At 38.7% G+C, this 12829-nt stretch overlaps 1 protein-coding gene across 1 annotated transcript in view; it reads right to left on the bottom strand.

Annotated features, from left to right (window-relative positions):
- GLDN (gliomedin) overlaps positions 1-12829 on the bottom strand; it is a 97989-nt gene that overhangs the window by 33986 nt on the left and 51174 nt on the right. The window contains exons 5-6 of the mRNA XM_001380569.4: positions 6110-6265; positions 1234-1389 (exon numbers count right to left, since the gene is read on the bottom strand). Of these exons, the coding sequence (XP_001380606.2) occupies positions 1234-1389; positions 6110-6265 (312 nt within the window). The remainder of the gene's footprint in view (positions 1-1233; positions 1390-6109; positions 6266-12829) is intronic.

Here is a 12829-nt window from a genome sequence, read left to right as displayed (position 1 = left end):
AAATAAAGTGCATTTATCTTAAAGATGAAGAGGAGATAATAGCATCTCACTGAAAGTTACTTGGGATTACACAACTGATCCTGCCTCTTTGTAGATATGCTAAGTGGCATAAAGAGCTTCTCCAGGAACCAGCTTTCGCTGGCTAGCAATGCATTTGGCAAATTAAAGCTCCATGAATGCTTTGGCAACGTCCCTCTTGTTCATCCAGAGAAGATTGCTGCAGTTCATGCTCTGAAAGAAGACTTGAATAAAGGGGAGCACTGTTAACGGAAGGGAGGTACTGAATCTCAGAAAAGGTGTAGCTATGTAGAAAGTATACGTGCTAGTTAGGCTCTTTCATCTACTCAGCTTTCTTTAAGATGGTCCCAAGCATGTGGCAACTAGATTGGGTTGTATATTTCCAGATCACCTCAAGTTGTAGATAATCTTAGCTTCAATAAGAGTTTAAAAAAAATGAAAGTAGTTTTATCTTAATTAATTAAAAACCGTGATTTTCAAATTGTCCAGTAAGCCTGTCCTCTTTACCTTGGGTGAGCTTGAGTAAGCCCTTCACTTTAATGGACCGGCATCTCTAAATTGACATATTTCCAACACTAATATTTTTGTTAACAAGAGTGTAAACAGATAGGAGGTGATAGATTCAGACAGTCCGGTGGTCAAGCTCTTTCCTTCTTTTAAAGTACAGTTTCTAAAGGATGCATAGAGAGATCTGGGTAGGTTTGGAGGGGTCGAAGAGTGTATTTGGGCAAAAAGAAAGAAGGAATCTGAAGGATCCCATATGGTTGTCAGGCAAGAAGGAAGAGGGCTTAGGAACACATTTAAATTGAGTTGTAATTTGTCCCTGGATATTCCTATTAGAGACAAATGAGGCTTCTGCCTCAGACAAGCATCTTGGTTAATGGGGAAGAACCTACCTTTGGACAAGAATCTTTTCAGCTTGTCTTTTTCTGAATTTGCCTGAGTATAAGCTAACCTAATGCCGACTGGGTATTAAATAGTATTTTGGGAGATTGTGTATGTGTGTGTGTGTGTGTGTGTGTGTGTGTGTGTGCGCGCACGTGCATACACGTGTATGTGTGTGTATTCACGTGTGCATTTTGGTCCTTTCACTAATTCTCTGGGTAAGCCTGAATGACTTAACCCTTGCTTTCTCATCTGCAAAATGGGTATTGATAATACATAAGCAATTAAAAGGCCCTAAAGTTCCAAGATGAGGCTTGGGCTTATAGTGACCTGTGCATTGGCCGTTAAATATATTTGGCTGGCGTGGGGCTTTGGCCCTTCTGCTTCCAGGGGGACCAGGAGGACCTTGACGGCCAGGAGGGCCAGGAGGTCCAGGAGGCCCAGGAAGCCCAGGGAGGCCTGGGGAACCTTGGTCACCTTTGGCACCTAGAGAGAAAGAGAATGAGAGACATTATTGTCATGGAGAGAGCTTTTATTTTACATACTAAAGAAAGTTGGGAAGCTTTTTTTATTAATGGATAATAGATGCAAGCTGAAGGATACTGAGATATTGATGACTCTGACCCCTTTACTTATAAGTGAGGAAACTGAGTCCCAGAAATTTTAAAAGACTTGCTCTGGGCTAAACAGTTACTCAATGTCTAAGATGGGATCAGAACCTAGGTTTTCCTGATTCTGAGTCCTATCCCCCACCCTGCCTTTTTCCCTTCCCTTCCCTTCCCTTCCCTTCCTTCCTTCCCTTCCCTTCCCTTCCCTTCCCTTCCCTTCCCTTCCCTTCCCTTCCCTTCCCTTCCCTTCCCTTCCCTTCCCTTCCCTTCCCTTCCCTTCCCTTCCCTTCCCTTCCCTTCCCTTCCCTTCCCTTCCCTTCCCTTCCCTTCCCTTCCCTTCCCTTCCCTTCCCTTCCCTTCCCTTTCCTGCCCTGCCCTTCCCTTCACTTCCCTTCCCTGCCCTGCCCTGCCCTGCCCTGCCCTTCCCTGCCCTGCCCTGCCCTGCCCTTTTTCTTTCTTAGTAACAATTTGAAGACAAGTGAAAGGACCTGGAAAATGAGGTTAAGTGATTTACCTAGAACACAGCTAGGAAGCATCTGAGGCTAGATTTGAACACAGGTCCTCATGACTCCAGGTCTTGTCCTCTATTCACTAAGTCACCTAGCTGCCCCCACCTCCACCCCTCCCTGCCTTTTAAGGGAGACCCTCCCAGCAGCTACTTTCCCTATACCTTCAAAAACTCCAGGTCACATCCTTGTCATGATGAAATACTGAAGTAGGACGTAAGTAAAGGACCAATCTTTAAATGCCAAGTAATATTTCCTTTACAGAATAAACTAGTAGCTGCTGACCAGGCCTTGGACCTCCAAAAACTTTTTTTGGGGGGGGCATGAATTCTAAAAGATGTCCATTAGTCATCTAACTATTGAAATCTCTTATTAAGGGGCAATGGTCAGAAGAATTGGATTTGTATGTTGACTCACTGACTAGCTGGATGAGTCTGAACAAAATCACTTTATCCTGCTATACTTCAGTTTATTCATTTACAAAATGGCATCTACCTCCCAAGTTTGTTGTGAAGATCAAATAGATAATATTTGTAAAGTGCTTAGCACAGTGCCTGGTACCTAGTAGGTAATATATGAATGCCTATTTCCTTCCTTCCTTCCTTCCTTCCTTCCTTCCTTCCTTCCTTCCTTCCTTCCTTCCTTCCTTCCTTCCTTCCTTCCTTCCTTCCTTCCTTCCTTCCTTCCTTCCTTCCTTCCTTCCTTCCTTCCTTCCTTCCTTCCTTCCTTCCTTCCTTCCTTCCTTCCTTCCTTCCCTGCTTCCTCTCTTCCCTCCTTCCTCCCTTCCCTCCTTCCTTCCTTCCCTCCTTCCCTTCTCTCCTTCCCTCCCTTCCTCCCTAAGTCACCACTCTACTGCCTTACCATGCTGCCTTTCTAAAATTCCATATTTCTTTATCCTTTTCAAAGGAATTCTTGATCCTCCTAAATCTTACTTTTTAAGATATTTTAGATTGAAATCTTTCTAAAATGTCTTACATATTTCCCTGCCTTCCAAAACAGAGTATATCATATGAAATGTATCCTTTACATGATGACTCAGGGTTACCATTATTAGCATCAAGCATTGTATGGTACTATAATTCAAGCTGCTTGAGACATTATAGGGTTTCACACTCCTACATAAATGACTTAGGGGGCTCTACCTTTTTAGAGAGGTGGTTTTTTTTCACTAACAACTATAATTTCTGTCTGTCTGTCTGTCTGTCTGTCTCTCTTTTAGTCTAGAATCTCATCTCTTTTAATAGGTGCTTCTGAACGAGGCTGCGAATTCAGTGAACCAGTTTTATCATCTATAAAATAAGAATAATATCTAACCAACCTTATCTCATCCAGCTATTGTGAGTATCAAAAGAGATAATGCACATAATCTCTTTGTAAACCTTCTAATGCTCTATAAAGTCAATGATAATCATACTCATTACTAACAGGCTTTTTAAATTTATAACTTTGATTTCTTCTATAATCTAGTCTAATAGGCTCAAGGATTACTCAAAGTTCAGCTGTTCTATAAATGGGACATTTGGTCTAAATTGATGCCTGGACAAATGAAACTGGCTTCATTCTAAATTCTATTCAAACCTCACTTTTCACTCTGAATTAGTTGAACTGGCTATTTATACAAGCCAAATTGAGCCTCCCTTATTTTCAGCAGCAGAATGTCAATGAGTACCTGTCTTGTATATTTCTGGAAGAAAATGTGTCTTCCTGATTACATACAAGTACTAGGGAATAGCAGTTTAAAGCAAACTGCCAATTGTTGTTCACTCATTTCAGTAATGTCTGACTCTTTGTGACCCTATTTTGGGATTTTCTTGGCAAAGATACTGAAGTGATTTGCCATTTCCTTCTCCAGCTTGTTTTATGAACAAGTAAACTGAGTCAAATAGTGTGAACAAACTTGCCCATGGTCACATAGCTAGGGAGTGTCTGAGGCCAGACTTGAACTCAGGAAGATGAGTTTTCCTGACTCCAGACTGGGTACTCTATCCACTGAGCCATCTAGCTGCCCCATACTGCCAAACATGTTGTCATGTAATAAGAAAATAAATAAGCGTGAATGTTTTTGTTCAGTGTGGTTTATTGGAAAAGACTTGGGAAGATCATTATATATTTCTGAGTCACAATTTTCTCATCTGTCAAAGTCAGGGGTTTGGCTAGAGGATCTCTAAAGTCCTTTCCAGCTCTCAATCTCTTGACTTCCCTGTCTTCTTTACAATCTCAGCTAAAATCCAACTTTCTTCAAGAAGCCTTTCCTTGACCTCCTTTCCTGCTAATACATTCCTTCCATCGATTACCTCTAATTTATCCCATCTATACCATTTGTATGTAGTTGTCTGCACACTGACTTGTCCTGGAGAGCAAAGACTTTTTAACCTTTCTTGGTATACCTAGCACCTAGCTAGTGCCTGGCACATAATAGCCCCTTAATAAATACTTGTTAACTTATTGATTAGGGTAGCTTTTCCTGTTTATACTACATTTATAATTCTTAAGTTATTGTGATGAAAAAAAACCCCAACCCTAACAATCCAAGACTTCAATTTTAGAAGACCTGAAATTAAATCCTGGCTCTATCCCCTACTACTTGTGTGACCTTGGACCATTAATTTCATTTCACTCAGTCTCAGTCTATTCATCTGTAAAGTGGCAATAATACACTTCCATTATCTACTTCACAGGTTTATTAGATGGATATCTATGTGGGTTATAATTATAAAACTCTAGTTATTCAAACATAGGAGACAGGGACTGTGATTTTATTGATACAGAGAACTGAAGAATGAGAATGCTCCTTCTAGCAATACAGGCTAGAACCTTCTCCACCATTTATAGTCATAAAGACTTGCCTAGAACCCTGAGAGGTTAAGTGAATTTTCTAGGGTCACACAGCTGAATATATATCAGAGGTAGGTCTTCCCAACTCTAAGGGAAGCTCTCTAGACCACACTGTTTTTCTCCTCAAAGTCTCATGGCAATAAAATTGTTTGCTGTGAGTGGGGATGGACAAGTCAAAGTTCTAGCACATAGAAAAAGCAAAAAATCAAAACAAACCAAAAACTTGTGCCAACTTTTCTCTGAAAAAACCCATGATAGGAGAATGTGGCTAAACCAAGGCACTAATACATTGTTGGTGGACTTGTGAACTGATTTGACCATTCTGGGGGGCAATTTGGAAATATGTCCAATGGGATAAAAAACTGTGCATACTCTTTGATCCAGTAATATCACTAGTAGATTTGTATACCAAGGAGATTTAAAAAAGGGGGGAAAGGACCTCCTTGTATAAAAATAATATATAGCAGCTCTTTTTTGTGGTGGCAAAGAATTGGAAACTGAGGAATATCCTTCAGTTGGGGAATGGATAAACAAATTGTGGTACATGATGGTGATGGAATACTACTGTACTGTAAGAAATGATAAACAGGATGATTTCAGAAGAAGCTGGAAAGATCTAAATGAATTGATAAAGAGTGAAATAAACAGCTCCAGGAGAATATTGTACATAGTAACAGGAATATTGTGGGAAGATCAAGTGTGAAGGACTTCGTTATGATCCAGGACAGATCTGAAGTACTAATGACAAAGAATGCTATCCACCTCTAGAGAAAGAACTGTTGGAGATGGAATGCAGATCAAAATATATGATTTTCACTTTAGTTTGTTTGTATTTTTATTGGGGGCTTTGGTTTTGTATGAGCATTCTCTTACAACAATGGCCAATGTGGAAATATGTTTTAACATGATAATATGTATATAATGCAGATCAAATTGCTTACCATCTCTGGGATTAGGGAGGGAAAGGAGGAAGGGAGACAATTTGGATCTTATAACTTCAGAAAATGTATGTGGAAGTTGTTACATGTAATTGGTAAAATAGAATAGCTTTAAAAATAAAAATAAAAACCTCACTATCTCCAGGAGCTATAGATCATAGGGCAAATCAGTCTGGGTCATTGAATAAAGTTGGCAAGCTTGCAGACCTTACCTTCTCTGTGTAGTGTGGAGATAGCTCTTTATCCACTATGCCATGGCTGACTCTCATCCAAATAGAAATGGCTATAATTGTGTGAGCCAAAGTGTTTGTAGCCTTACCTGTAGGAAGCACATCATTGGATGGGTCTCCTTTGTCTCCTTTGTCTCCTCTTTCACCTTTCTCTCCTGGTGGACCATCATTGCCAGGCAATCCCAATTCACCAGGATCTCCTTTTTCTCCTTTCTCCCCTTGATGTCCTATGGCCCCAGGCAGGCCTATGAATAAATGATACATTAGCCATCTAGTGCAAAGGGTCACCCCAAAACTCTCCCTCACCCTAAAGAAAACCTTTGTCTGGGATAGCCTCTGCCTCCATCATGTTATAATAATGTGTTGCTATTTTTCAGTCACCTATAATTCTTTATGACACATTTTTGGAGTTTTCTTGACAGATTCTGGAGAGATTTGCACTTTCCTTCTCCAGTCCATTCTACAGATAAGGAAACTGAGGCAAAAAGGGTTAAGTTGTTTGCCCAGGACCACACAGCTAGTAAGCATCTGAGACCAGATTTGAAATCTGAAAGTCGAGTCTTAGTCACATTGGTCATGACTGAAATGACTGAACAACAATCGTTATAGTATAAACTTGGGAGTCTTCGGACTGCTGCTAATTTGAAGGGTGCTTGCAGCTCTAAATTATACAATCTGATGAGCAAGATATAAGACTTTCTTATAAGACCAATAAATGAGCAAATCTAAATGTTAATATTGATAGAACAATAAAAATATAACATACTGGAGAGCTGTTATTTTCCATTGGAGGAACAGAATTACAAACTCAACCTTATCCCCAGTCTGTTTAGTACAAGCCTTGTAGATGTTGCCTACACAGACTACAAATCTTTACTTCCAAATAGTTTTTTCCTTCTCTGATTGGCTCCTTCATCTCTATTTTTGGAAATTCTTCAAGAAGCAGCCGTGGGTCAGTTTACACAATCCAACCCGGGTTCCCTGAGGAAGCCAGGAAACAAAAAGATGAACATGAGAGAGCACCCCTCGACACCCCCAAGGCTCACTAGCAATTGGACTGTACATAGAAGGCTCATCTTTAGGGCTGTAGGGAAGGAGATGGCAAATGGTGTTGACTCACCATTAGCCCACCTAGAACGGAAAATAGAGAGTAATTCTGTCCTTCGAAGAAGGAGGCTTTACACAATGGTCTGAAGAGATGCTTTGGGTGAAGGGTAGGCTGTGAGCACTAAATGTAAAGCAATAGATTTCAAAAGTCCAGAGGCATCTTCCCAGAGAGAGGGGAAATGGCATTCAAGGGCATTCATGCTACCAGTCCAGGGTAATCTTTCTTAAGAGCATTTCTTTAAGGATAAGAGTTGATTCTCTGCAGAGAAGATAACAGGACTCTTCTGCTATAGGATCAGTCTACCAGAAGAGAAAATGAAGAAGAGCTAAGCAGAACAGGCTACTGTAAAAGGGCCATGGCTATTGCAGGGGCAGCTAGAGGATAGCTAGATGGCTCAGGGAGAGAGTTCTAGACCTGGAAATATCTTCCTGAGTTCAAATCTGGCTTCCAACACTTATATCTGGGTGACCCAGGGCAAGTCACTTAACCCTATTTGCCTCAGTTTCCTCATTTGTAAAATGAACTGAAGAAGGAAATAGTGAACTACTCTAATATCCTTTCCAAAAAAACCTCAAATATGATCACAGAGTCAGAGAGGACTGAAAACAGCTAAACAACAAACAATAGACCATGACATTGCTAAGGGCAAGAAAAACATACATTTGGAGGAAATGGTGAAGTATCATCAATGGCAAATACCAACCAAAGAAAAGCTATCAGTTAAAAGGAGATTCCATTGCTTGGCCTATCCCCCAAGGAGGGATAGGAAGTTTTTAGTAGCCAAAATAGTTATACAACACTTTTTGTGTTAGGAAGAACAGCAAATATAAGATTCCTATTTTCTGGAGATTGGCTAAATAAATTGTGGTAGATGAATGTAATGGGTAGCTAGAATTCTGGGCCTAGAGTCAAGAAGACCTGAATTCAAATTCAAATCCAACCTCAGACATCTACTAGCTAAGAGATAAAACCCTTTTTCCTTATCTGTTAAATGGGAATAATAACACCTACCTCCCAATGTTGTGAAAAATAAATAAGATAAAGTGCTTAGTACAGTGCCTGGCACTATATAAATGTTATCTATTATTATTGGAATATTACTGTTTTGTAAAAAATAACCAACACAATAAATACATAGAAACATGGAAAATTTGATATGAAATGATTCAAATAAGCAGAGACAGGAAAACAATCTACACAATGACTACAATGACTTTCATGGAAGAGCAACAACCACAGACCATTTGAAATTATTTGGTACTTCAGAGAATTGACATCTTCTAGGTAGCATATGTGTAACTCCTATATAACTTAGTAGGTGGTGCCTAAGAATTGTTATAGTAGAAAAATTCATCTTTCAACTAATATGGTATTATTCTGTGGGACCTTAGCTAGGCTAGTCTTTGGACAATAGACTCAACTTGTGCTTACCTTTAACCCTTTTACAACTTGGAAATGGGATATTCTTGTTCCCTGACACCAGTGTTATTAAAGGGTCACACTAAAATAATAGTTAGCATTTTTGTAGAGTCTCAAGGTTTGCAAAGCTCTTTATACATGTTCCCTTACTGATCTTCACAACAACCCTGTAAGGTAGTGTTAGCTTCATTTTTACAGATGAGAAAACCGAAGCTGAGAGAGGTTAAATGATTTGCCCAACGTTAGATAGTATAAGAATGAGATTAATATATATATATATATATATTTAACCTTTATAATATAAATAAAAAAGATATATTTGTATACAAGACTCTCCAAGTTAGTTTGTGCACTGAGCCCAGCGAAGGAAAGTTCAAACTTGAGCTTTCCTTTAAGGAGGAGAACTGGGATACTTTGTAGGCATTAAACAAAGTATCCAGAGTAGTTTCCTACCTTATCATAACAACAGCTAGTAAGTGTCTGAGGAAGGATTTGAACTTAGATCTTCCTGACTCTGGGTCTTAATTTCTATCCACTATTCCACCTAGCTGCCCCTTAGACGGTATAGTTTGACAATAATGAACTCGTGAGATGTTAGTGCTGAGAGGGATCTTAGAGATCGCTTAGTTCAACCTACCCAGGTGCTCATTTGTTTGACAAAGGCTCTTATGTCCATATGTGTAAGAAGGAAGAGTAGCTCTGTATGATACAGCATTCTTTTGTCAGCATTTAAAATATAAATTTAGGCACGTTATCTACTGGGAACAAAAGATGAGAACTGTTGCCATAGAATCCAAGCACATTGACCCAAGAATGTCACTAATACCATCTGAAGATTTTATAAGACCCAGATATAACAGAGCTTAGGAAAATTGTCTGGTGGTTACTTGATGATATTATTTTCAAGATATTTATTGACTTCACAAAGGCCTTTTCTTCCTTAATATCTGATTTTGGATTATATTCCTTCATTCTTTTGTCTTTTTCCTTTGTAAGAAGTTTATACATGTAAACTGCAGAGCTTTCATGTTTGAATTCAGCCATTAAAAGTTGATATTTTCTTAATCTCAAAATTTTTGAATAGGTAGGAAGTTAAGTTATCTAGGATTAAAGACCATTTTTTATTGATGTGTTTCATTATAGGTAGGAAAGTTGTATGAACTGGTCAAAAAAATCAGCCCTGAGAAGACTAAAAATCTCCCCCACCTCCACCACTTTGAGCATTCTGAGCAACCTTGAAGAGCAGATGAGGAAAACCAGCTCATTTTGATAGCAAAGTGGCAAGTGGTGGGTATGGGATGCTGAATATACTTCCAGACATGGTCACTGTCTTAGTTGGTTTCACTGAATTATTTTTCCTTTGCTGCAAATGATTAAAGGTGACTGCATTAGAGATATATGTGTGTATGTGCATGGCTGTGAATATATGTGTATATACCATGTAGGGACTCTTTTATTTCAAAGATTTTTATAAGAATGAAAGGGTTTGGCTACCTCACAATTCTGTTGTGGTCTTTTAATCTTTTTATGTAAAGGTCTAAGGTGGGAGAAGGGAACAACTATTATTTTTATTATCGTATGATAATATATGGCACATACTATAATTATACATTGTATAATACTTATCTAAGAATTGCCATTTATGTATTGATTTAAGATTTAGGAAGTGTTTTACATATTTTTCTCATGTGATTCTCATATTCCTAGAAGGTAAGTGCTAGTTATTATTATTTTATGAATGAGGAAATTGCTGCTTAGAGAGTAATAACATAGAACACATAATCCTCAAAGCATGGGCAAAGATTTTGCTTATTCCTGTTTTTGTTTGAAATTCCATTATTAGATGATGGAATGTTGGGGAAAAAAATCTTTCCCTAAGGAAGCCTGACAAAAAAACCCATCCCCTCTTGTTTCTTAGGAAAATTTAAACTTGTCATAGAGCTGGAAGAATGGAGTGTTGGAAGTAGAACCAGGTCCAGTCTTCATTTTTCAGTAAAATCTCCAGTTGTGACCCCCTCATTTTGCATCTACATTGCTTAGAAAAAGGGAGGCTTCAAGTTTGATATGACGGTCACTAATGAAGCATTCAATGCCTGGCACCGATCGACTCTATGACTTATAGATACTGTTGTGAACATGTTTTTCAGGGGGAAAGAAAGCCATGGATTTTGTTTACCTGGTACAAGTGCTAGAACTTTGTTTTTTCTTTCTTGTCTGCCCATTCTATGAAGTATTATTAGCCTAAGTGTCTGGGGAGAAAGACAGTGTGATGTCAGAGAGAGAGAGAACTGGCCTTAGACTTAGCATGACCTTGGTTCAAGTCTTGCCTCTGACCCAGCGCAGCTCACTTCTTATCTCAGTGTCTTGAACATGAGTTGCAAGTGATCTGCATTTAACAAGGATATTTCCACCTAGGGTTTTATTTTTATTTTAAACTGAACTGAATGAATCTTGAGAATTCTCTGAGCTAATATTATATGATGATCAACTGTGAAGGACTAAATAAATATCATCAAAGCAAGTCTCCAAGATAACCACAAGGCATTCATGATGAAAATGCGATCTGTGGCCAAAGAAGGAACTGTTGGAATCTGAGTACCGAGCCAAGCATCTTCTACTTTATTTCCTTCATGAGATTTTTATTGTATATGTGATATGTGTCTTCTATCATGACATGAGAAATATGGAAATATGTATTTCCTGAAAGTATGGGTATAACCTGTACCAGATTATTTACTGCCTTTGGGGGGGGGGGAGAAGGTAGTGAGGGTGGAATTCTGAATTCTCAAATGTCAGAAAATAATTTTCAAAAATGGTTTCTACATATAATAATTTTTTAAAACTCTCTGGACTTGGGAAGAATTCTATTTCCTTAGTCCAGAAGTAGGCAAATATTTTTTCCCCTGAATTTGTCTGAGGTGAAGTTCTCCTATCTTTCATTGTGTTTGCTATCAGGTCTTGTGTGATCCTAATTATGGGTCCTTAATACTGACATTTAAAAAAAATTTATGGTGGCTTTCCCTTTTTTACTAATGCCTCATTGCTAAATCTATCTCCAAGCTGAGCTTTTTGATCCCAATGTCTCTTTCTTTTAGTCCATTGTTTCCTTTTTTCTTATCATCTGAGGAAAAATATAGAGCAAGAGGTATTCTAATTGGTTAAGATCAAACCAGCATTGAAATATGGATCAATAAACTGTCAATCAAATGAATAAATGAGATAATATAAACTTGAACATATTAAATAAATGTCAGTTATTAGCCACCAGTCTTACATATAAGCAAGGATTAGAGGAGGGAGTGGTGTCCTAAGATTTTAGAGGCAATACACAGAACCTGGGCCAGCTAGGTGATGCAGTGGATAGAGCACTGGGCATGAAGTTAGAAAGAAATGAGTTCAAATCCAGCCTTAGACATGTTCTAGCTGTATGACCTAGGTCAAGTCCACTTAACTCTCAATGCCTCAATTTCCTCATCTGTAAAATGAGCTGGAGAAGGAAATGGCAAACCATTTCCAGTGTCTTTGCCAAGAAAATCCCAAACGAGGGCACAAAGAGTCAGTCGGACATGACTAAAATGACCAAACAACAATAATACTTAGGGAAATGTTAAATAATTAAGCTATAGAACTGGAAGGAAATTTGGAAGCCATTGAGTTCAGTTTCCTTATCTCATAAGTAATGAAAATGAGCCCCAGAGAGGCTTAAGTTATTTAATTTTTCAGGCTGGAACTGGGCTAAATAAACTCTGAAGTCTTTTTTTTTTCACTTGAAAACTTTGTGATTCTATAGCCTCGGGCAAATGACTTCATTCTCTGGGCTTCAGTTTCTTTATTTGTGAAATCAGAGGGTTGGACTAGATATTCCCTAATGGCCATTCTAGCTCTAAAAACCCAACAAAGGCTTCTGGTTATCCACTGCATTCATTAAGTATGTCTAGCTTTCAAGATTCTCCAAAATCTGGTCCTTCCCTATATACCTAATTTATATACTTTTAAAATGTCTACAAGCATTCTTGAACTTTTACCACCTTCAGGATTTAGTGCCCTTCCAACTCTCCTTGGCCAGCATCGAGGAAGATAGAGTTCTGACTTCAACACTTTTATTTCCTCCCAGCAATCCAATTTACTATATTAGCACCAAGGGATGTGATGTCAACCTCCACTCTTCTCCTCTCCAACCTCTAAACTCTGGCATATCCCTTCTCTGCATGTTAGTTGAAAAAAACAAGCAAAAAAACTTAGGGAGAAACCTAGTTAAGAATGGGATGGTGCCCCTAATGGA

The sequence above is a fragment of the Monodelphis domestica genome, chromosome 1, assembly GCF_027887165.1.
Source record: "Monodelphis domestica isolate mMonDom1 chromosome 1, mMonDom1.pri, whole genome shotgun sequence".
NCBI classification, from domain to species: Eukaryota; Metazoa; Chordata; class Mammalia; order Didelphimorphia; family Didelphidae; genus Monodelphis; species Monodelphis domestica.
Note: the sequence above shows the minus strand (reverse complement) of the source record. Positions and strands in the feature narration are given on the sequence as shown.